The sequence below is a fragment of the Dermacentor andersoni genome, chromosome 3 (genome assembly GCF_023375885.2).
Source record: "Dermacentor andersoni chromosome 3, qqDerAnde1_hic_scaffold, whole genome shotgun sequence".
Taxonomy (NCBI): domain Eukaryota; kingdom Metazoa; phylum Arthropoda; class Arachnida; order Ixodida; family Ixodidae; genus Dermacentor; species Dermacentor andersoni.
The window spans coordinates 95,309,864-95,335,651 of record NC_092816.1 but is presented as its reverse complement, the minus strand read 5'-3'; the positions used below and the strand labels follow the sequence as shown (position 1 = coordinate 95,335,651).

The window sequence follows — 25,788 nt, the reverse complement described above, 5'->3', positions numbered from 1 at the left end:
CTGTGCACGCAGGCGAGGACAGCTATAACCACGCAAACGTTCACTCATTTGGACAGTGCAGGTGCGAGTCCACCGTCGTGTTGGATGTTACAGAAATCCGTTTCGCCAAATTTCTTCAAAAATACCAAGGACGAAGAATCCACATAGTACTTCGGCCTTCGGCCTCTGTCTGCAATACGTCATTTGTCCTTCATTTCCCTCCGTCTTACCTCTTTCCTACTTAGTAAAGAAAGAGCGGAGAGTCTTTCATTTTCATGGAATCTTGGAACGTATCATCGCTTTCATTCATTCATTGGCATTTTGGTTTCGTGTCGGAGACGCGTGCCTTCTCCCAACGCTCATATATATATATATATATATATATATATGAGAGAGAGAGAGAGAGAGAGTGTGTGTGTGTGTGTGATTGCGAAGAGCGCGCGTGCGCGTGTATTATTTTGCCTGCGCCCCCTCGCCGCCTTCGTCCTTACCGCGTGGTCCTTTTACCCTCAGTTCAGTTCTCGTTCCGCCCGGCGACCCCTCCAAAGAAACTCTCGCTCCCTTTCGCGACCGCCAGCACGCCTGCATTCCGCTTCCTCGATACGAAAGACAAGAGTCGGTGAAAGGGAACGGAAGAGAGCCTCGCCGCTCGAGGCCCCCGGCGTTCGCTCTCTCAGCCTCACCCTTCCTGCCCCTCTCGTCTCGCGTTTCTCTACGAGAGGGCGAACGATCCCGCGAGCGAGTGCAGACGACATAATTTCGCTTCCGTCGCGAGCGCGGGGCCAGTACACCGGAGCATGCCGTTTGATTCGCGTGCTGCGTTATCGCTGCCACTACTGTAGCGCAATAGTCGCACCGCCTGGAGTAGTGCACCCCCACTGCGGCACTGCGATCGGAGATTCGAGCCACCTCTGGTGAATCGGCTCGGTGAAGTGACTCCGCGCGCCAGTGGTTGTGCGCGCGCCCGTTTCGAATTGTGTGAGCGGCCACTGGACTCGATATCGACGACGTCGGAACGAGAAGAAGGGAGGCTACGCAACGTTGGCTCGCCGGACGAGAAAGGGGCCACCTGGAAGGAACGCCGGCGCGGTTTCGAAGTATACCCACGAGTGTTGTTAGTGGCGGCAGTGCGGCGCGGGTCGGCGTGTTTTCTTGGCCTCTTGTTCGTTGCGCAAAAGAGCCCCGCGGTGAAGTTCCGGAGCCACCATGAGCGGCCACGTCGGGGATCTCAGCCCCAAGCAGCAGCAGGCGCTTCAGCAGGTGGGCATACGCAACAGGCGCGTGCGAAATTCGTCATTGTCCTTGCACTTGTACTTGCAAGCCAGATGGATTGTGCTTGTTCGTTTGCTCGTGAAACCGTCCGCTCCATGTATCGCGAGGAAGCGCCTTGTCGCGCGTTATCGGCATCGCATGTTTTATTAGAGAAAACAAACTTTGAGTTTGGATAACAATACTACCTGGGAAACATTACCGATTAGCTGCTCTTCTCTGTCATCGACTTCGTTTATTCGTCTGCAGGGGAAGACGAATGCGCGAGACGAACTGTGGATCTGCTCTGTAGATCTCGAGAAAAACGTTTTGTCTCACGTTGTCGGTTTATTGCTCGCTTAGCAAGTGGAAACAAGATTTGGTATCAAACAGAAAATTGTGTCATATAAATCAGGGATTAACCGGATATAGCACGAACTTTGGAATTGGATACAGACCTAAATCTCCTTTGTACCTTGCTAACCTTAATCTTATCCGGATTTATTTAACACGTACTGCGGTTTTACCGGACAGAGAGCCGTGCACTAAGTGGAACAAGTAAGAACAACACCTTGTTTCATTTAGAGACACGAAAAAACAAGAAAGCGCTGGCGTGAAACTGACATGAAAAAGCAAGCTCTGCAAGCACGAAAGAAACAAAGTTCTCAATCATGGAAATTATGGGCGTCTCGGACAGCTGCAGTAACAAAAGAGAACGTCCCCTCCTTAGCGTTTACGTCATGATTGAAAGCATTGTAACGCCCACAGGAGCTGCGACAGCCCTGTGATGAAACACCTGCAAAGCACCGGCTCGCGGTGTCCTCGTTTCGGACAGGGAGCTTTGGAAAACTTCTTGTTAGCCGCTGCTCAGCGAAAATGCACTGTGTCAGCTTTTCCCTCATGTATATAATCTATTAACATTCGTAGCACCCACACATTCGAAGCAGCCGTAGCTACGGAAGTTAATGTTTTAAACTGATCTGTTCAAATAATTCTATTCGTGGAACGCTACTCGCCTCTTCACGTTATGAGGCTGTAACGTACCTAGGGTGCTAGGGTTGACTAGGATGCCTAGGGTTGCCAACCGTCTCGAATTAAGCGGGACAGCCCTGACTTTTGAGTAAATGTCCCGTGTCCTGTCTCTTGACCTAGTATGAATGGCGAAATATCATGACTTTGCTTTGTATCTCTACTAGATGGCGATGAACAGACCAGATTTCCTTGTCCTAATGCCTGACAGCTCGGGAGCACTTCATTTTGTGTGTGTGTGTGTGGGGGGGGGGGGGGGGGAGGGGGGTGAGGTTGTCATAAAGATAAAGGCTATTTCGTATTTTTGATCGAGGTTCCAGTTTTGCTGTACACCCTCCCCGTTCTCACTACCGCTGCCTGTATTTATCTATATTGATAGATGTGCTAGCCAGGTAACTACACTGCTCCTTTCTTGTTGTAAATGGCGACATGGTAGGATTTAAAGAAAAAAATTTTCTACTTTGTTGGACGTACAGACTCGGCTCCTGCTTCTGACAGGGTCGGCCGTCGCCTCAGCTGTCCTCGAGTGCTTGAGAAACAGCGCATCAGAACGTTAGAGTCGGATATGCGAGGAAGAAAGCCTGAACATGACCCCAAGAGATAACGGCGACAGAAAAATGCCAGGAGTGGTCAAAGAACTCGAATAGTTAAAGAAGCAAGACAGAGAGCGCGACGAAATGTGAGCTGCGAGAAAGATAAACATCTTTCCTCAAAAAGCTTCAGATCCCGAGTCCAGATGCAAGAAATGAACGACTTCCGAGACTAAAAACATGCTATTGCTGATAAACGGATGAGGTCCGTCGACCTTTGATAACACCAACGGCTGATGCGGTTTGCAGTATGCATGCACTTGGACGACGAAAGAAGTCTCTCATCGCGTGGCCGGGCTCTCATGTCTGGCCGGCATGTTGGTGCTTTGAGAACGCTAAACGCATGGAAGCGTCGCGCTCTCTTAAAGCGAAGCTTTGTATGGGTGGGCGAAACGAAAATCTGCCTTTCCGCGCCCGTGTGCAGAAAACTATCAGCATCAGCAATGGCTCTAGCGGGTTCGTCTTCGACAGCTAGCTCATTGGCACGCATCATCCCAGCGTAGAATTTCGCTTCTGTCGTAATGGGGAGGGCGCGTTCACGGTGGTACGAGCCCTTCATTGTCTTACGTGATGGAGATATTTAATTTTGAAAACTCGCAAGCGTCACTGGCAGGCGGTTGCTGCTAACCACGCCACCGAGCTAACTGGAGACATCGAACGCAAGCGACAACGGCAGACTGTGGGCAAACCGTCCCTGACGTCGTTCCCTCCGGCGCAGCCGAATGTGTGTGTAACCTCAACACAAAGACGTCACCAATAGTTGAGATATACTTTCATGCACCGTCGGGACTGACCCAGCAATAAACACAGGGGCCGCATGCTTCAGCTTCGCTCGTTAACCATCTGTACGGGGGCGGTGATTGTGTGTGTGTGCGTGTGCGTGTGCGTGTGCGTGTGTGTGTGTGTGTGTGTGTGTGTGTGTGTGTGTGTGTGTGTGTGTGTGTGTGTGTGTGTGTGTGTGTGTGTGCGTGCGCGCGCGCGTGTGTGCGTGTGTGTGTGTGTGTCAGCATCGTACGAAGCACATGATGTCATATAGAGGGATTTATTTCTGCTACACATCGCAAGGAACTATAGCATTCACGGCGTATCCACCACGAAGAGTTGCTTCGGTCCTGCTTTAGCATCCGAACTAAAGTTTGCTCGCGCTCTGGCATACATATCTGATAATAGTAATATAGAGTAAGAAAAAAGCCAAACAAGAGTCGAGAGAATGACAGAACGATGCGAAGAAACCTTTACACCTCGTGTGGCCTGGAAACAAGCGATGCAACATCTACTGAAGATGCACCATTGCGGCTGTGTCTGTGCGCTGTCGAAGCACAGCAGCCGTATTTGGATACGGTTAGTGTTGTGTGCAACAGTGACCACGCGGCAGTAATATAGTGCGGCTTCTTGTTAGAAATTGCTCTACTCGCCGCGAGCGAACCAATTTTTGTAAAAGGCGCGCCACCAAATGCCGATAAGAGCTGCGGTTCACACTGAAGTATAAAACGGAGGGGGAAGGGGGGGGGGGGGAATGGAGAGATCCAGTGGGCGTCTGGTTTTTGTCAGACGCCTGGAGAGCTTGAAACATGATAGGCGATTGTTATGTGTCATATTTGGCTTCATTCCATTGCCGCTTCGCGTAGTTTGGTCGACGGTTTTTGGCGGTTTTAGCACGCAATTTACCGACCACGGCAGAGTTCCTAATTATCAGCATTAACAGGGAAAATCCTTACGCGAACGTGCAGGCGACCAACACTGCCGTCCATGCGATTTCGATATTCGAAAACAGATTAACAGACATTATTGAGGCTCCGATTTCGTATTGCAGCGGGAAGGCGTAATGCTAGTTATGGCATAAATAAATAATCCACGTCGCCGGGTAATACTAGTTATGGCGGACATTAATAACCCACGTCGCCGGGTTCACGTAGTCGTGGAACACGATTGTGGGCTATCCTAACTAACGGCTGTCATAAATTATTATTTCAGCGTTGAAGCGCCCTGATGATAAATATCTTATCAAGGCTCAGAGAGGTTCTGCTTACTGTAACGAAATTTTCGATATACGTTCACTTCACTCCACAGTATAGCTATACGGAAGGTCCACGTTTGGGCCATTAATTCAGCTTGCTTTATTTTACTGTATACAGCCTGCCTTCGACCGCTATCGCGCAATTTTTCTGTCATGTCATTACCACAAAAACTGTGGACAGGTAACCGCTAGCCACTCCAACTACGCTAACAAAAGGCATATACACACACACAAAATATGAGAGTATCAGAGTTCGAGTCGCCCTTCCTATAGCTTTACATAAACGTGAAAGTCTTAAAGATCTTGCTTTTCAATACTACGTGGCGTCATAACTGAACGTGTTAGGTGTGCGTGAGACCCCGCAAAGTGTATGCCCGTGTTGGTCTTTACAGTGTGCCTTTCGCGTCCGAGACGTATGATTCCTTGTGGATATATGCTGTTCCCATGGGTGTTGGATATTTTACCGGCATTTTGTTTTATTTTCTATTTATGGGAAACCGGTTTTACCAAATTTCGGACGCCAACTTTTTATTCAAGGACCATACAAACTGCTGTTGGCGTTCAAGCCTTGCGACATCGAAACGAGATAGGGCAGTATACGCAAGGTTCCTCTGGCATAAACGAGATGTCACCGACCTTGTATAGCGCAGTGATTAACGTTGACCCAATCGATTGTTTTGCGCTTCTATTCGCAGCTAATGGGGCCGAACTCGTATGTTAGGTAGCTTGCCCGGGGAGCTCCTCTTCGATCCAAGTCTTTCAACATACGAATTCGGTGCAACAAAGAAGAGCGCAGCAACGGGGGCGAATTTCTATGTAACATAAGATAATTTCGGTCCTAAAAAAAACAATTATGGGGTTTTACGTGCCAAAACCACTTTCTGATTATGAGGCACGCCGTAGTGGAGGACTCCGGAAATTTCGACCACCTGGGATTTTTTAACGTGCACCTAAATCTAAGTACCCGGGTGTTTTCGCATTTCGCCCCCATCGAAATGCGGCCGCCGTGGCCGGGATTCGATCCCGCGACCTCGTGCTCAGCAGCCTAACACCATAGCCACTGACTTTTCTCCAAGAATAGTACAGTATTTCTCGTGTAGATTCAGTGAAAAACCTTACTAGTGTTTTATTTAATGTTATTTGTTTCGTATGCTTTCTTTTAAATCTTTTTCATGTGAACTTAAACGTCTCATTTTAACTAGTATCTCCAGCTTTCATTAAACTCTATCGCACGGTTCTGTCATTGAAAAATATTAGCGGGATTACTTTTTCGCGTCATCTTTTACTGCGATAAGGCATTCAACTTACGCGAGCGGTTCCCATTTTACATTCACGTACATTGTGCCTTGTGTAAAAAAAAAAGTTGAAATTCCTACGCATTGTTTGAGGCCACAACTGAAAAATCGACGTTTCTGTTATCGATAATCGCCTGAGCCTTTTGTCCAAATGCCGCTTTTCAGTGCCACCGCTGAGCATTCTAGACTGTTAACATTAACGCTCAAGCCAGCGGGAGCTAAATAGAAGTTTTATTAAGTGCAAGTCCACCTCCACTAAAACAGGCACACTGGGTCTTGAATTAGGGAACTATGAAGCAAGACCTTGCTGCTGGTGAATGTGGCGCCGAAGAGACTGTAATAACGAATATTTGAGCATTACAGTAGCCTACATTTTGTCAGGATACTGATATAACCGTATAGTGGTACTGCCGACCGCGCCCAAGTACTCCTGATGAAAGCTCTGAGCCGGCCCCTATACCGTAAAGAGACAATCGGGCGCTACTCCACAGCAGAAGGCATCTTCTCGTGAACCTTTAAATAAGTATGCTCGGAAAGGTATGTTCTTCGCCCATAATAACAGATATTGACATCAAAAAGTGGAAGAAATCTATCGGATGATGATCATCCAAGTCAAGCTATAGCGTCACGCTAGACGAGCTAAGGTACATTCTGCTGGAGGGACACCTATTACTTAGATCTGTTTGTCAACGCTATGAGCCGTGTAGTTGTACACCGGCCTCCGGCATTGGTGCGCTGTAAAAGCCATATTAAAACGCTCGTAAGGACTCGTATTGTGCACTGGGGCGGTATTCTCGGGTGATCAATTTCAGAGATGCCTTCATTTTCGCGATATTTCACAAGATTAGCGCCGCACACGTTCGACGTGTGCAAGCCACAGCGGTCTGGCGTCGTGCCAACTGTGCCAGGAACGTGCCAAGAACAGAGTCGCTCGTAACAACCGACACCTCTGGCGCTTTATTCTCGTGAAATCTATCGAAAGTAAAGGTATCTCCGAAAGTGGTCGCCTGCACGAGAATCAGGATCCGGGCACGATGGCACATCTTATGACTACGCTGTCTCCGGGATCGGCCCAGCTTTGACTTACGCTGTATTTCGGGGTCGACCGCATGTAAACTTTGTCAGTGAGCCGTCCAACGCAAAGTTGGAGGAAGAGCCAAAGGAGGCTGAGCTTTCAAAATGCTCAGCTTTCTGAATGCCGAGAATAGCGATACGCGAAGGTCGCTCAATCAGCCGCCAGTATTCTTTCTCGCGTACGCTTATGCCACTTCCGAATCCTTGACGCAAGTGCTTAAAAGCGCTTTGCTTCGCACCCCGGAAATCCACGCGCACATCCTGTGTCTCTTGCCAGGCGGCCGCGCGGCACCTTGAATTCCGGCACGCATGCGCGCACGCCTTTGCACCGAAATCTCTCCAATGTCACTACTTAGGGCGACAGGAGAGCGCGGGCTCTCCCAAGTGTGAAATAAGGCTGAGGCCTCGTACCGGCACCACTGTGCGCGCACGTTTCAGTGGCCCAGCCTTGACAAACGCGCGTGCGCCTTCCTAGCGGAAATTTTTTATTGGCGTTTCGGGAGCTTGCTTCGAACTACTCAGACGATTCCGCATCGGCGAAACCGCATAATTCTGCCGCATGCATCACGGCGTCATGTCGGAGGAAGCCTATTTGAGCCACGGGACCCCGAGAACGTCGAAGAAAGCGTCTTGTGCACGTTCAAAAGCGGTTCGTCCATAACCGCCGCTCGTTTTTTTTTTTTTCTTTTCTTTTCTTTTCTGGCTTCCTCTCCTTCGCGATATATTTCGTCTTCAATTGCTCTCGCCACACGCGGCGTGACTTTCCAAAACAAAACACGGTCTCTAAGAGGCCTGACGTAGTTAATTTTGTGACCAGCTATAATTTTTTTTACTTGCACCTTTAGCGCGTTAAACGATAAATTTCGCATTCCGTGCCCACCAGAACGTGGCCTTAGTGGACGGGAATCCAACCCGGGACCTCGTACTCGGGACCTCGTACTCAAAACGACCACATGTCCAGTGAGACACGGCGGCGGCTCTCTGCGTTGTCTTCCGCGCGGCGCCGCCATTAACGTTATGTCTTGCTTGAAACATAAGAACATAGAAACCGGCAATAGCTATAGGTTTGCTTGAGCGGTTGAGGTGAATCACGTTCTGGCTGACGGCCGAAAAAGATTTTCATAAAGGCAGGTAAAGTGCGATATCCTACCACTCGCGGATGCGAATCAACTAATTTAAACGAAGGCATCCACAGTCTTTGACGTGAGAGTGAGCCTAAGACAGCTTCGCCAGCCATCTTTTGTTCTTGCGTCCCTCCCTGGTTCACCAAGCCTCGCCCATGGTAAAAACGTTTGAAGACATGTTGAGAACGTGGCATTGTACAGTTAAAATTCTGTTAAGTTAATGTTAATACATCTGGCTATGCGATGCGCCTACGTTGAGAATATTTCATTCGAATTCCTTCAAATACGTTGAAAAGAAATAGGTGACGATGGGAAAAGAAAATGGCAGCACCAGATTTGGAAGGAACCGTTTTATCGACTATGCTTCCGTTTGTGGCGAGAAGGCAAGTGTAGGCACTGTATCACCACCTTTAAGTTCGTCTTTTTCGATTCGTCTATCTGAATTTGCGCCTACCTTTCAGGCTAAATTATTGACAATTAGTGACAATGACAATGGCAAAAGTAACTTTGTCTTAGGCTCTAATTCTAACCGGTTGTCTTTCTATTAATCGCTACCCACACCTAAATTGCCACGTCTTTTAAAAGGGCCTTGTTCTTTCGTACCAAGTCATTTTAAGCTTTGTTCGTTTTGCGCGGCTGCCAAGCCACAAAGGTTCATCCCTAGATGATTCTGCTGATGCACTCACAGTAGCATACCGTGGGGTTCCTGTAATCCATATTTTACCAAACTGTGCGTTCATCCCTGCGGCGAGATCAGAAATTTCGCTACTGCTGATAACTTTGCCAAATCTCCATTGTCCGCCTTTTGAACTTCCGCAACAAAAATTTAATCTGGAACAATAAACAGTACTGCACTAGAATGTCTGATGGATATCGCTTACGAGATTACGTTGTCGAGTCCCCCCATCACTTAACATTTGTCTTCAGAGATCTGTTCTAGCGCTATCACTTTTATGTCATTTCTGCAATTGCTAGTGAATCTCTAGAACGTTTCTCTTTAAGGTGTCGCCGTTTTGCTGTTCAAAGGAAGACATTTCTGAAAGAACCTTTCCGAAAGGCGCTGTTTGCGTAGCGCACGAAAGTAGGAATGGAAGCACAGAGACAAGTAAGGAGCGCTAACTTCCATCCCATTTTTTTATTCCTATCTGTCCTTGCTTTCCTAATTTCGTGCGCTTCGCAAACACCGCCGTTATGAACCGCGACCAACTCGCCCGAACTCTCTACCCTAACACTTTCCGAAAGCTTGGTCTGAGGTCTTCCCGTGGTCCTTTGCCATGGTGCTACCGAACTTGGTTTTAACCACAGGAACGTTTGTTATGCCCTCTGCAAGTTCCTCTAAGAGATAAAAAAGACTTGCACGGTAAAATTTCTTCCTTTCTTTTTTTCCTTCTTCCTCGTGGATGCGAATCAACTAATTTGAGCGAAGGCATCCAAAGTCTTTGGGGTCACAGTGAGCTGGTGAGCGAATCGTAAGACGGCTTCACCAGCCATCTTTTGTTCTTGCATCCCTAGGTACTCTAATATTTAGTTACTGGAGACTTCGTATTTGTGTCTGTTTAACTTCCTAATTTTCAGTGAATCATTTCGTTCAACTGATTTTCCACAGCATTTTTATTATGTGGAATCCTTGCACCGCCCGATTCATGTCCTATTTTCCATAGTGAGTTTAGCCATTTCACTAAGGAGCAACCAACCAGCGAAAGTGTCCGAAGTATCCGGCTTCTGTGTCTATGACGGACATTCATCACCATTTGTGGCTGTGCCCTTTTACTCAAAATACTAGGCACAAGATAGTAGAGGCTTACGTTCCAGAGGCCTGTGCCCGTCGGATAACGTACAACAGATGCGCGAATGTATTGCTGTAATACCTACATCCCATAGGGCCGCATGCGTTTATTTGATGCCCTTTTTGTTCATTTTTAATAGCATATGCCTTGCGGCAAATCCCCTGAATAAAAAAAAAACATCCCGAAAGAAAAATACTGTATCCCGACATCTTTGTCGCTTGGTAACTTGCGCTGGGTTCTGAGCACCACCTAGACTTCGATAGTTATTGGAGCTTGTTTTCGAAGGTCACATTTCGGAGATTGCAAGAGGAACTATAGTGTAGCCGACTAGAATGGAGTTATGCGCATCTCAAATATGTTGCTCTTGAGATGATAGCGATATCCGCTGTGAAATCCTACTGCTGTCACTGTAAAGGAGTTTATCATAGAGTCGAAGGAATTACTCGTCTGCCGACTTCCTCCACTATCATAAAAGCGTGGCACAAGTTAGCTAAGCACCATTGGAAGACTTATAGCCATAGTTGGCTTCCGCCCGCTGAATATAAACGACATTAATGGGCGAACGGAAAAACGATAGTACCGACGATATATATATATATCGATATATATATAACGATATATATATATATATATATATATATATATATATATATATATATATATATAAACGAGAGGAAAAGTGGTTAACCGAGGGGCCCGATTTTTTATTAGTCATATCATAAGAAGCCAACAAACACTGACACCAAGGACAACATAGGGGAAATTACTTGTGTTTCAAGAATGAAATAAAGAAACGATAAATTAATGGAAATTAAAGTGGGTGAACAAACAACATGCCGCAGGTGGGAACCGAACCCACAACCTTCGCATTTCGCGTGCGATGCTCTAGCAATTGAGCTACCGCGGCGCCGTTTTCCCATCCACTTTCTTGGGTATTTATGTGTCCTAGTAGCACAAGTCCTGAGATACGCGATTACATCGAATGCGGAAATGCTCATCCGTTGACATTTTAACGTGAGCGCCAGCCGAGAAAAAAAGAAAACCAAACAAGGACGAGCGCACAGAATGTTATTGGCCGCTCCGTTGAACGGATAACATATTTTTGCATTCCGTTCGGTTGCGTATTTAGTCAAAGTTGTTTAACTAGTTTCTCAAGCGTTCCACTGTATGAGCGAACAACGCTCTTAATCCTAGCGCGCTGCCGCTGAGAAAGGGACGGGGCAGTGGCGTAAGCGTTATTGACGCCAGCGGTTGGTTCCCATTGCACTGCCAAAAGCAAGAGAGAGGGAGAGCCGACTGAAGAACCTGAAAGGGTGTCACCGCCCTATCAAGTTGTCGCTGGCAGCGTTGAAAGCGCTGCATGGACGTTTATGTGTGACACGCTTGGGACTGCGATCGTCGCGCGCAAGCGGGTTTAGTCACGTGACGTTTTTTTTTTTTTTTTTTTTGCGGCATATCTCGCAGGTCTTCCTTATGACACGCCAAAAAAATTATGGCATAATAGATGAAAATTTAAATCCTGAGTTGTTCGTTTAGAGAAGGGCTCTGCAACGTCCTCATGGGAAGTGTTTCTGTGTATTTATACCTTGTGAAATTATATTATCATTATTCTTGACTGATTATGCGACTAAGAAGCATACGAAAACATGTACGGTCTGATCCATATAAAGCGACCAACAGCGTGCTTTTAGCGACTAAAGTTAGGTAGGACGCCCGGAATAAGGAATGAAGAAGATCGAGAAAAACAGAACGCGCACACTATTCAGAATTCAGAGATGCATAAATATATTTAGCGCGTCATGCAGCAAGGGATTACCAGAATGACGGGAAACGCGTCAGATTTAGAGGTGCTAAATTCGAGCAATGCTTCATTTCAAAGCTCTTTTCGGGAAATAGACCATATCTAGACTATCTAAATGCATATTTATCAAGGTGAATTAGTTTTGAAGCTCCTGGACAGCAATAAGACCAGTCAAAATTTGAAGGACGCTTAAGCTTTCCTTTTAAGAGTGGAACGCGACAGCATTCAAATATCCATGACTGCTTCTCACGTTTCCCGGCAACTGCAGCTTATGTAACCGTAATGCTTACTGGGAAACGCTGGCAGCGAACGCTTTGCACGAAGCCGAGCTTTCTGGTAGAAACGCGGCCTCTTGCTTGAGCTGCGGATGCGTGGAGGCGAGCGCCATCTGGATGATGTTGCGAGGAACCGCGTACGCCGCTCTATGAATGCTAGAAACGCTGGAAAATGGGCTTGTGTTTGAGTTTCCACGTAACAGGATTATGTTCTCGCGTATCTTCAAATTACAATCCGACGCTATCTTATCTGTAGGTTGTCTGCAAGTCGTAATTTACGATTCTTATGAGGCGTTTTACTTTGAGAAATTCATTTAGTTCAGTGACGTCTTTGCGCTACACGGAGGGCCTGCGTGGCTGGGTATGCGTGGTTCGCTATGACTAATCGCGCGCAAGACGCTCGACGCTGGACACGGGACGCCGACGCCTGATTATCTGCGACACGGGGCTCTTATGTTTATGCTTTCACGTTAAAATGTCAACGGATGAGCATTCCCGCATTCGATATAATCGCGTATCTCAGGACTGTCAATCCATCCATCCATCCATATCTATACACATAAGTGCGGCCAACCTCGGTGAGAGGTCGAACCCGGGACGTTGTTCTCAACACGTGAGCGCCATTGCCGCCGAGCATGCGTGACACCGGCAGCGGCATGCACCAAATCGGAAAACCGTTCAGGACTCACACAGGCGAGAGCTTGCTCGGACAAGAAACGCGCGGATAGTAGGCTTCCGAAAGCGAGGGTGACGTGGCGTCGCGGCGATGCCCTCACCCCTCACGCCATACCTAGCGCACCAGCGCTGCAGCGGGTATACCCTTTCTCCCGCTCTGCTCCGTCGAGGCGCGCACGTGACGTGACGTCACAGCCAATGGGAATTTAGGTGCCATTTCGCTGCCACAGACGCCGGACTTTTCGCTCAATGGGCCCAGTTGATGCTTTCGCATCAATAAATGACTAATTTTAGCCGGCTGTTTACGTCACGATACGCTCCATTCGTGTATCTTGGTTTCTATTTAACGCCATGCCGTAACCTGGCATACTGCCAACAATAATTGCAGCGACCGGCGGTGGAAAGCGAGAGTTAAATTACCGTCATCGGCCCCTGCAAACCGGTCGTCGGTTACGGTGAAACTCGTTAACGTGATACTCGTCCCTTTCCTCTTTTCTCATTTCCTCATTTATTTTTTTTTTTTTTACGTCCGCTGCAACATCTCCAAGGTAATCGCTAACGCTCGTTGCCGGGCGCCGAGCGCCCCCCAATCGCCGGGCGAATATTCTTTTCTTTACCTCCATTTCTTTCTTATCGTCGCGTTGCGCGTTGTTTCAGGTTACCTCTTGTGTCTCCAAGCTTTGCGAACGAGGAAGCGAAGTTCAATAAAAAAAAGGTCACAATCGAGCACGAAAAGGAGTGCTCAACGATTCACCGGGAAAAACTGTCGCGCTCGAAAACTCTATATCAACAACAGGCCGCTGATGACATTGGAGCTCGTGGCGCGGATAGCTCGCTTCGGCGCGGAGCAACAGGTGCTACCTGGACGACTCGTTGCATTCCGAGCTTCTCGCGCCAGCTCGAAGCGCAGCCGCTGCCAAGAAGACTTTCGCCATGCGCCGGACACGCCAACGCCGGCCGATCGGTCGCGTGCGTCTGTGTGTACGCACGAGGAAAAGGCTTACAAACACGACGGAGAAAACTGGCTGGCAGGCAGCACCTTTCCGGGGGATTTCTCGCTCCCATGCCAAGCAGCAGTGGCGTAGCAACAGGGGGGGCCGGGGGGCCGTATGCCCCGGGTGCACGGGGCCAATAGGGGGGGGGGGGGGGGGGGGTGTCATATACGTCTGAAGACACCCGAAAATTGTCGATATCCTCGCCTTCCTCGACTATACCAGGGGTGTGGTGGGGGGGGGGGGGGGGGGGGGGGTGACAGAAGAGCTGAGGGCCCCGGGTGCCAGACGACCTAGCTACGCCACTGCCAAGCAGCTCAGTCTCTTGTCACTGGTACGGGCAATGTAGACGCCTGCCTCGCCCGGAGCACTTGCAAAGCGTGGGGAGCAAACAGAAGAAAGAATGAATGAATGAATGAATGAATGAATGAATGAATGAATGAATGAATGAATGAATGAATGAATGAATGAATGAATGAATGACGGACATCTTACTCTGACAGCTGCCGCTGGATTTAACAACTTGCATGGGCGCCATATTGGGGAACCACTGGCAGCCTCCACTGGTCACCGTGGCATGAGCGCAGGTAACTTAAGAAGCAGAAGTAGGGTTCACGGCACTACACATTCAGTCTGTAACTGTGAAAGTAAGGCACAGCGTGCAACAATCTGTTGCGTCATTTGTGCGTTCCTTTTTCCGTCCTGCGAGTGTTGCGATGCCTAATGCGCCTAGCCATGAGCTGCCAGCTTGCTCAGGCGCAGACCACACTCACGGTAAAAGACTGTGTTGCTTGTGTCGGCTTTTCGATCCTGTTGGAAGTTGACTTGAATGTTTCAGACGCGGCTCCCGTACTACAAGTTTTGACTCGCCGCAGGCCAGATCTCCCAGTCACTGCAAGTGACGTACGCTGTGTCTAAAACCACGTAACTTCCGTCTCCATGAGGCTGCCCCTTATATACTGATCCCTCCACGACACACTGCTCCTAAAGTAAGCTTTGTCACTCGAACCTAACTAGTGTGCTCGAACATCACTTTCTCTACATCGCTGCACACCTCTATCGAGTGCTAAAGACACGCGTGTAGACGCCTGTATACAGTTGGTCCAAACTACACTTATGCGTCATTGAGCGATGACTTCCAAGCGGTACCCGAAAAAAACACAAGGCAAGAGTACGACGCGGTGCTCCAACGCGCACGTCGGCAATCAATATGGCAGGAAACAAGAAAAAAAAAGTAGCTTGAGCTACGTAGTCTCCCCATGACATTTCAGCCAGACCATCGCGTTCAGGCATGGCGAGCAGGGCTGCGTATGCCCCGTTCAGTCGTGGTTTGCGTGCCATACGTCGGCGGCTCGGTCCAGTCGGCCCTCGTAGCATGCGCACAGCGTCGCCGTGTATAGGTGGCTCGCTTTTGCGTGTGTTTCTCGTATTTGTCTTCTCTCGTTTTTTTTCTTCCTCGTCGTCTACAATCACCCCCGGCGGAGGGGGGGGGTGGGGCAGAACGGGAAACGCCGCCTTCGGGCACTGCGAGGCGAGCGGCTGACATGATTTCGGAGCGCCTGGCCCCAATATTTCCTCGAAGTCAAGGTCTCTTGTCTCGAGCTAAGCTCGCCGGCTCGCCAGAGGTGCGCGTATCCGTGCCCGGCTTTCCGCCTGTGCATGATGCCACCTTTACGAGCGTGCCGATCGCCTGCAAAAAAAAAAAAATGGTTGAGGAAGGGGAGGGCGAGTAGACGTGATGAACTGTGTGTGTGTCACAAGCAAACAAGAAATTAGAAGGAAAAAAAAAACGACAGTGTAAGGAAAGAAGCATGTGTAGATGCACGAAATGGCGGCTAGACATGGTTGCGTCAGACAAATGAAAAACGATGGACAAATGTGACTTGAGAGGAGGTGGGGAACGTTCCCGTACTGCGGAGAAAGCCTTGCACAGTGAACGGGTAAAAAAAAAAGAAAGAAATCGTTGGCGCTTTGAGCATACGATCTGCGCATTAAGCAACGGGAAGACCGTTCGGCTGTCCCTTAGGTGCAGCGCAGCTCCAAGTACATTTCAGCCAGCTCGCGTAAAAGCAACCGCTCCGAAAACAGCTTGCAACGCTATTGATCTTCATCACGTGTTGTCTCTCGCGAAAAAAATAGTTTCAGGGGAATTCAGTATAGAAGCTAGAAGCCGGCATCCACATTCACCGTCTGCGTTTGCTTCGCGTAGCTTTATTTTATTGCCTGCTGCTGTAGACGCGAACGTGCGATTTTTTGGTCCAAGTAAACGGTATTTAGATAACCTTCGACGGTGTGAGATAAACAAATAAGCGTTTATGCATCCTTGCAAATATATATATATATATATATATATATATATGTGCGGGTGTGTGTGTGTGTGTACGTGGGCGGAGGTCGCCTTGCAGAAACATGAGCCCCGGGCAGCCTCCCTGCCTGATAGGTCTCGTCGGTCTTGACCTATCGTCCTACAATGCAGTATTTCTCGTTTCGACTGGAGGCCATTACCGAGCAATGTAGTGTGATCGTACTGATATGAATATTTGCAGGGTATTTGTGCGCGCATTTATCGGGGTGCCCATGGCCGATCGAACATGAAGGTCTTGATGACCTTTTTCGTGGTCTGCAAACTCCGTACGGAACCAGCCGTGCTGTTTGCATGACATTGTGCTTGGTGGCCTCGAGCCAATCAGCTGTAGCTACTCCCTGCTTCACGGTGTCGTGCCTCAGGCAAATGAAGTGCGCCTAACTCCGCGCGGCTTATTTCGAATTCAGAGAACGCTTCCAATACCTGTGAAAGGCGTCGCATCGTGGAACCACGCTGGAAGGCTGAAGATCGCATCATATGTTTCTGTGTTTGGGTAGAACCAGCGATTTTTCAACACTAACTGTACAATATAGGCGGTTTGATCATGCTTGAATTGGTGAGATTAGGCGCGCGCGCGCGCGCGCGCTTGTGTGTGTGTGTGTGTGTGTGTGTGTGTGTGTGTGTGTGTGTGTGTGTGTGTGGACCTCGCTATTGGCGTTCCTTGACTGAATGTGTGGTCCACCTGGTGACCTTGGAACATCTTGAATGTCATTGCTAGCAGAAAATAAATATTTTTGTAAGTATCAAAGCTACATTAGATCAAGTTTCGAAAACATAGTACGTGCCTATGCCAGTGCTGCCAGGCCGTGGATCTATCAGGCTTGATCAGCAAGCTCGACGGGCAGCAACATGATTATTTTTCTTTTCTTTTTTTGGCTGCAACGCTGACATACAATGGAAATGTAGCGGTAAAACCTCGCTTACGTTAACGTTCTTTAAGATTACCGTATTGTTAGCGGAAACGTAAGCTGGCGTATTCTCTAGACTTTGAGTAGTGCGATCATTCAAAATGAATAAAGAAAGAAAGAAAAGAAGAGCACCTAAAACCATCGAATCGGGTCTTGGTATTGCGTCTGTTCTCATTTGATCTGACAAACATGACTCTCAAGTTTGGCATCTAACTTGTATACGTTTACTGTGAGGTTTGAATGCTAAGAAGACACTTGTTTACCTGCTGATTGGAACACAAGTTGACCATGTCAATTTTCGCCACTTGGCGCCTTTATGACGGAAGTTTCTACCTCAAACAATGTTTTCTTTGCGCGGAAAACTCGTGAAAACCTGTGAAGTGATCATACTTATTGATTTTACAGTTTGTCTTATACAGCGTGGCTCCATAAGAATGCGCCATAACTAATTTGATTCACGGAGTTTAACGCCCCGAAGCTACGCCGTGACGATGTGACACTCCGTAAAGTAAGATGAATCCGAATGAACTATGATCTCCAGGGGCTTCTCTCCCACCGGAATAGGCACCGCACCGAACTGACGAATTCGTTATGAGAAGTATTATGTCATACCCCATGAGTTGCCGTGGCGGGTATAAAGTGTCGCGTTTCATGTCTCAAGCGACGCTAAATGCCATGACGAGTGCTTGGCTATGCACCTTGCAGTTTTTAGTCTCGCGGCCCGTTATATATCGTCTGCTCCGCTAGATGGTAAGGCAGCCCGAACCGTTGCAGACGGAAATGTGGACTCCTGGAAGCTGTCTTACTGGCCGTCTGTGTCACATCTGGAACAAGAGATGAGATGGCGACGGTCCGGTGGAGACGGCAAAGTATTTGTTTACTTCGAGAAAGGAAATACTCTTCATCGACGTTTCTTCTTCTATTTCAGCCTTGATCGTGACGTAACGCCAAGGAACGCGCTCTCCAAAAAAGAAGCAAAAAAAAAAGACATTGCAGTACTTGAACGCTATGGCTGTGTTCGCTGGACTAGAAATAATTACAGGAGCAAAAAGCAACACAGGAAGGCATTTCGATTTCCTCTTTCTTGGCTTGTGACATACCCTAACCTTCCAGGAAACACTTATTAGACGCTGGAAAAAATCAGCTCTCTTGTTTACGTCTTCGCAATTTCCATTAAGCGAACGAGGCAGCCAGCTAATGCGCAGTAGCTTGAGCAACGCTCCATGAGAAAAAAGGGGGGAAGAAATCGAGTACTGATTTCCGGAGAGATTTTAGTAGTTTAAGCACGTAGTGTTCATTGGACCACCCTTTCACGTTGTCCGAAATCAGATCTTCGTTTGGCGAAAAAAGAAAACGTAAAGTGATCCACTTACAAAATTCAAGCGTACACTAAACCAAAAATGCCGTTTTTCGTCTACCACAGGGGAGTGCTGCCAGAAAAATTCCGGAATAATTGACGTGTGTGTGTGAGTACACGGAAAGTAAAACCTAACAACGTTACCGTTTAGGGCCTATTTTAATTGGTTTGTCGCTTTCTCTCTTTCTTTCTTTCTTTTTTACGTATGTATTTCTTGTTGCGCATCGGCAAGCTAGCATCCGCTAACTGGCCAATGGGACACTCTTGGGGCTGAATTCACAAAGCTTGTCTTTCGTTAGTGCTGCTTGCCATTAGCTGTTCGACTTGTCTTATAATAATCTCGATTGTCTGGCGCCGGCACTTACGAGCACTTCTAGCTCGAAATCTTGTATTGCGTATGGTCTTCGTTCGAAAGTTTTCCAGTTGGTATATCAGCGACAGAATCGCATATGGTTGAATAATTTTGCGCACGGGCTAGTGGCCTTTCGCGTGACTCGACGCAAGTGGGTCGAGTTAGATATCTGGCCTAGTCAACCTGACCCGACAAGTATTTGCATGAACTGTGTCACAGATGTACCGCTTGTAAAGAGAAAGCAGAAGGCGTCGTGGAACAAGGCGTCGCTTTACAGGAGGGCAGATTTTTGGTCCAGTTGGTTAGTTGCATCAATTGAAGTCGTAGCGCTGGATTGACACGGACAAGAAAGACGACAGGACGTTCGCCAACTATCAGCTGAATTTTATGTCAGGAAAGCATGGTATTTATACCGGCTCATACGAGCGAAAATATCGCGCGTGCAACCCAGCATTTTCCGGATGGGCCATTTCCTTTCTGCTCGAAGAAATCGACGGAGCGCTGACGCAGTTCGCACCTTCTTTTGCAATCAAGCTTGCTTCTACAATCTCCCTCGTACCTTTATCCGCATTTCTAAACACGACTATACAATCATTAAACAGTGGTGCGTTTACACCCGCAATCATCACAATGCACGGAGACATGTCCATCTCGATAACAGTTCAATGCTTTGCTTGTATTCCCTTAGCCTGTCGTCGAGGCATCTTCCTGACTATATGTACGCTTTGCCGCACGAGAAAGGGAAGCCATGTACGACACCTTGCGCGCAGTGCACAAACGGCGGCCGATGGTTCTTCGTGCAGCCTCGGCGCGTCTTTCTCAACGGATCGGTGGCCTTACATATGCTTGATAGCTTTTGTGGAGCTGAAAATGCGACGTGCACTTCCACTTTTTCAGTTGATAGTTGGCGCACGCCCTGTCGTCTTTCTTGTCCGTGTCCATCCAGCGCTATGACTCCTATTGATGCGTCGTCGCTTTGGTCGCTTTCTCGTTGCTGGCTTCGAGCCATCGCAACCCGACCCGACAGGCGTTACATGCATTTCGCTAGACGCTTCGTGCGGAGTCGAATTTGACGCTTCGAGGTTACCTACAGAGTGACACGACGACCGCTGAGCACAATGAGAGATGGTTTTCATGAGCAAGACAGGTAATATTAAGTACTACAAACTTTTAAAAAATATCTTCGGAAGTATATAGATGGTCAATATGAACTCCGGCTTGCCTTCTCATAGGTTTCCCTCTTGTGCGTACAGGGGTAAGATTCACTACATAAAAAAAGTTCGCCAACAAAGGTGTTTTCTTTTTCCTGCTGTCCGTAGGCTTTCAAACTGGTTCTTTACAGAAAGTGTAAGTCGACAAGCCCACAAGCTGTCCGTATGCATTCAACAGCTCTTACAGCGAAATTTCTACACGCGTCCTATGGAAAGTGGAATACTTTTTAGTAAGAAGGAAGGACTCGGGACCCCTTCTTTGGTCGACTATATGTGGATGGCCTGCATGAGGGCGTAGACCGGTGGTGCACGCGATTTGATCGAGAGCGTCAACGAAGGGACCGCGCTCGCAAAGCAGCCACCTAAAAAGCCTGTTAGCTCAGTGAAGGCAGTCCTTTAGTACGTAGGCGGGAGTTCGCCTTTAGTGGGCCTCACGTAGCCTCAGGTGTAGCACGACGAGCCGTCCGTAAATGCTACGCACTTAAACGCTCTCGGGAAATGCCACTGTGACAAGCGCCCCTCCTTTGCTCATTCTGGCGGTGATCCAATAAGGCGCCCTTTCGTCGCTTCAGTCAAACGCGTACCCTGTCAACGAAAGGACAAGAATCACTTGGTACTTCCAGAGCTTCGTTCGCGCACCACCCGTAAGCTTGCAAAAGCATATTTCAATATTTGACCACCTTCGACCAGGAGTCAAAAAGCCGAAGAAAACAAACAACGAAGAAGAGCGCAAATAACGGCTAACGCGTCTTCCAGTGTGAGTCGAGGCGGGGGTTCAAGCAGCAGCATCCTTAGAATGAATGTGGCAATCGGCCAACTTAATATTTCTTGTAATACTCTGCGAGCCGCACGCCTCTTCTTGCAACATCGACTCTTTTTGTTATTACCTGCGGTGTTCTCCGAAGCAAGCATCGTCGAATCAGCGGCGAGTGGCAGCATTACGCAGGTCGCGCGTGGACGAAGCCGAGCTTTCGCAACTGCTCAGCCTGCAATATGGAGACCGCAGCGCACGCGCCATTCGTGGCGTCCTGCCAAGCCTGGGAATGTGCGCAATCGCGTCTCTCGCGTATATGCTTGCGAATTTCCCAGACATCGAGATTTCCTTTGCGGAATTACCGTTGTAGAGACTTGAACGGATGGAAGGTGAGAATGGGCAAAGGAAACCGGAGGCAGAGTGAAAGCGCCTTATCTCTGGAGTTGTATTTCCTCCTATTTTCTGTCTTCGTTTTCCGTTGTTTCACGTCTCTTCTCCAAATGTAGTAGTAGTAGCAGTAGTAGAAAACTGTATTTGTTGTTTTGTAGCGAAGTCCCAGAGGGTGGAGCCCTCAGTCCTGGGCCCCATTTGCTGCTGCTGTCAGGCTAGCTGGCCCGATCAATCAGGTATCGATGGTCGTCCAAAGCTGTCCTGGAAGAAAAAGCGGCTTCCCACTGGAATGGGGAGGCGTTGGGTATTCTGGGAAGGCCGGGTGGTTTGTAGCATTCCCACTTAGAATGGTACAGCTTTGGGTGTCCTGCACAGAAAGAACGTTTGTCGGGGTACTGGGTAGGGCAAAAAGTGCGGCGGGAGAGCAAGGCTGGGGAACGTATTAGCTTGGACCTTGCGCCAAGCGGCTGCAAATACAAGCGCAAATTTTGCGTTGTTGCGATAGGGCCAGCGACAACATATACGAACATACGAGAGATGATCCCCCTATAGGATCTCACGATTTTTTTTAATCTCCCATAACATGTTGATGTTGATATTCGCGCGTCTTCACAATATTCGCAATGTGCGTCGTCCATTCACATTATACTTTCCCGTTAATTGAACCTTGGCGGCTAATTAGTGAGCCACTGAATTTGAATCTCCAGTAATCACTGTTCCTTGCAACGGCTGGCTGGTTGCACCCTCCGCGAAGGCACTGTGGCTTTCGCGGGTGGGACTGCGTTGGCCGCATTCTGAGGGGCGGAATGCAAAAAAAAGAAAGAAAGGGAGGAAATGCTCGTGTATTTAGATCTAGGTGCATGTTAAAACCTCAGGTGGTCACATTCTATTCGGGACCCTCCACTACGTACGGCCTACGCCATAGCCCGCCGTATACAGCTTCGGGTCGATGAACCTCACAATTTTAAGAAGGCCCTCTCTGCAGGTTGTGTTGCACCTGAACGCAGCTTGGCCGGAGAGAGAGAGAGAGACAAAGGAGAGGAAAGACAGGGAGGTTAGCCAGTGTAAGTCCCGGCTGGCTACCCTGTGCTGGGGAAAGGGGTAAAGGGAATAAAAGGAGAAAGAAGAAGAAGAGGAAAAAAAAATGGAAAAAAAAGAAAATTGACACAGTAACGCGAAACTACGCGCTACAACGTTCAGAGGCGGTCACACAATTGGCATGTCCTTAAAAACTTCAACAAAGCCCTTAAGGCCTTGAGTGCCGAAGCCCGTCTGGACCAGTGTCCTAGAGCTTTTCCCTCTGTAAAGGGGCGATTGTCCAGTTTTGCGAGAGCGGTCACGAGCACTTTTCTTCGCACTGCGTAACGGGGACAGTCACAAAGGAGGTGTTCAATCGTCTCCTCGCAGCCGCAGGTGTCACAAGTAGGGCTGTCGGCCATTCCAATGCGGAATGAATAGGAGTTTGTGAATGCCACGCCGAGCCACAGGCGGCACAGAAGTGTTGCATCCGCTCGTGGCAACCCTGGTGGTAGGCGGAGTTGCAGACGTGGATCCAATTTGTGGAGACGTGCATTCGTGAATGCACTGGTGTTCCACAGATTCTGTGTAAGCTCGCGGGCGAGGGAGCGAAGACTTGTGGCTGCATCTGTTCTTGACAGCGGTATGGGTGTAATCTGGGCACCATCATGAGCCGACCGGGCAGCGTCATCCGCACTGTCATTTCTTGAAATTCCACAGTGACCCGGTATCCACTGGTAGATGATGTTGTGTCCCTTGTTGATTGCGTGATGGTGGAGTAGTCGGATGTCTGCGACTAGTTGCTCATTTGGTCCATGGTTGAAAGGGGACATCAGACACTGAAGAGCTGCCTTTGAGTCACATAAGATGGACCATGAATGTGATGATTTGTGAATAATAAACTCCAGAGCAGCACGGATAGCTGCGAGTTCTGCAGCCGTCGATGATGTAATGTGAGATGTCTTGAACTTGAGGGTAACGCACTCTGCGGGAATCACCACTGCTCCAGCCGAACTATTAGAGGATACAGAACCGTCTGGCCGGAACTCCACGCGAGCGTTCACGGTGACCAGGGGGTCAGTTTTGAACCATTGATGAATGATTCGGGTACTGAATGAACAAGGATGATGTTTAGTGATGTGCTGATGGTGATTAAATCGTGAATGGTTGTATCCGATCTTCTAATTGACATTAAGATGGAGAAATGGAATTGTGCAGGCCGTATAATGCGTAGGGAAGATAAACGGGGGTCTATTATCGCTACAGAATGGGTGCCAACAGAAAGCAAGCGCAGTCGGGGATGAAAAATAATTAGGGTGCGCTACGGAGTTAGGGAATTCGCAGGCACGAGATGGCGTCAGCTAGCGCGAGAGAGGGCTAATTGGACATCTCTGGGAGAGGCCTTGTCCTGCAGAGGGCATAACGAGATGATGATGACGACTTCGATGGACTGCGGTGGTTGGGTATCCATCGCACGCTTGAGCAGTCTGCTTCGAGCGACGAAGAGAGGAGAGCGCCTTAATACTCTGAAGAACCGACGAGGCGAGAGAGTTGTCCGTGCAGTCAGCCCCGGTGAGGCCGGTCGTACGCGCCGAATTTCCACCAGACTGGCCCGACGCCGCAGCTTCCGGCTGCTCGAGGGTCGGAAGGGGACAGCGCTGCCGACCTTGCGGCTTCCGTGGCGGCGGCGGCGACCCCGATGACGTAACGCACGTGACCCCTTTGTTGCGCGTGCACGTGCCGCCGGTTCAGCTAGGCAGCCCTCCTCGACCACCCTCCTCCCCCGCCCCCCCAATACATCTGGATTTTCCGCGCATGTTTGCTCCGCCTCCGAGATCAGGTTCCACAGCGACGCGACTGGGCATCACGTATCTCGGAAGTAGGGCCGATCGCACATCTCGAAAATGTAGCGTCGCGTGATAGAATTGAACCCGACCAAAGTAGGCTCAGCCCGCGAACGTGTCCCGTAGGTTTTAGTATTTCCTACCAACGCGCTCGGCCTGCCTTCTACGGCAAAGACTGTGGGTCCGGAGCAACGCGCGGCTGCCCAATTAGCGCGGGGCAACGAGGATAAACGAATACGTTGTGATAGACAACCGCGATGTTGCACGACCACATCGGTAGATATTGTGCACAGAGCGGTGAGCGAAGCATTTGAACAGTTGCATATAGGTCAGAAACTACGGGTCCCCAAACGTGATGTGCCTGTTCGCCGACTACTGCTGAGACTCTGAGGTCACCTGCCAGACCGGCTTCTGTAGCCACGGAAGAGAGAGGGGGAAAAAAACACTGTGCAGACCCCACGCACTGTAGGAATCGATGTTATGCGAAGAATTTTGCAGCCAGCTGGCTATGCTGCATTGTTTGGAATACCGCAAAGCGTCACCATGTTAGCCAATGTGTTTGCGTAAATCTCGTATTCGTGTCTACGACGCGAGTACAGTGAAGTAAAATTATCACAAGAGAGCGCGTGTTTGACGACGGCAGCAAGACGACGACGGCAACGACGATTGCACGATTTCTACGAATGATAGAATTCGTGAGAACCAGCGGCACGGAGATGCGAGATGGGCAACAAACGCAGAAAGCTAAATTCTCATGCACGGCGGTACGTGTTATCCGCTTGGAGCACACAAACGGGTGACTTGGTGGTGAAGTTGTGGCACAACCTGAAGCTCGTGTCAGCTGTTACGGGCATTCGGACTAGTGGCGTGGCGCATCTGCGCGCCTTGGCCGAGCCGTGATGACGCTGCCATAGTGAAATTCGATACGTCGTTGTCGTACTCGGACACTATCTGGACTAGGAAAAAGCATGGCCGGTTGATTGATTAAGCGGCCCGGTGACGACTAGAAGGCCCGTGCAAGTCCGGTACGAGCTTCGTGAGGAACGAGGAGGCGGCTGTATTGCTGTCCGGCGTTCAGAAATCAACGTTCGAGGGAAACTTGGGGCGCGATCGGAGATATTTTGTTCGATACGCGTTCTGTTCAGTTGCTGCAACGTCACAAAGTTGCAGTATGCAAAATTTGTGACAGCGGGGCGGAGAGAGCAGCCAATCAGGAAGCGGTGACCTCCCCGGAAGTTTACTTCCGTCGTTTGTCGTCTGCTTGCAGACAGTATACTACAAAACGAAATGTTTCTCGTCTTCCAAATGAATGAAATCGTTACCTAAAAAAACGTATTTTATCTTCTCAAGCCCAAACACGTTTTCAAATAGTAGTACGTGTCACTACTGCAATTTATAACTATTAGGTTCTTTGCGTCGTCCCTAGGTGGTGTCGCGCACAGCGAGAAGAAAAAAGAAAAAGAAAACGACGGGAGGAGTGGCGCACTTTTCAAGGGGCAGCGACAACATTCCAGTGGCTCGCTGGCACCAATGATGTTGTCGATTTATCTGTACAACCAACGAATTATTTGTTTCGAGAAACAAAAACGACGCCGGAATTCACTTTCTGCCATTTCTTCAAACGCGTTTCGCACCGCCACCCGCTCTCCTCCTTCCTCTAGAAACGCCAGCGCAACAACAAAAGTTCCCAACGGAAGCGCCATT

The 25,788-nt window shown here is 48.9% G+C and overlaps 1 protein-coding gene across 1 annotated transcript in view; it reads left to right on the top strand.

Moving 5' to 3' along the window:
• The first annotated feature begins 715 nt into the window (after window positions 1-715).
• The window catches only part of LOC126542025 (SEC14-like protein 2), a 76,747-nt gene continuing 51,674 nt past the window's right edge, over window positions 716-25,788 (top strand). The window contains exon 1 of the mRNA XM_050188995.3: window positions 716-1,239. Coding sequence (XP_050044952.1) covers window positions 1,186-1,239 — 54 coding nt within the window. The 5' untranslated portion in view covers window positions 716-1,185. The remainder of the gene's footprint in view (window positions 1,240-25,788) is intronic.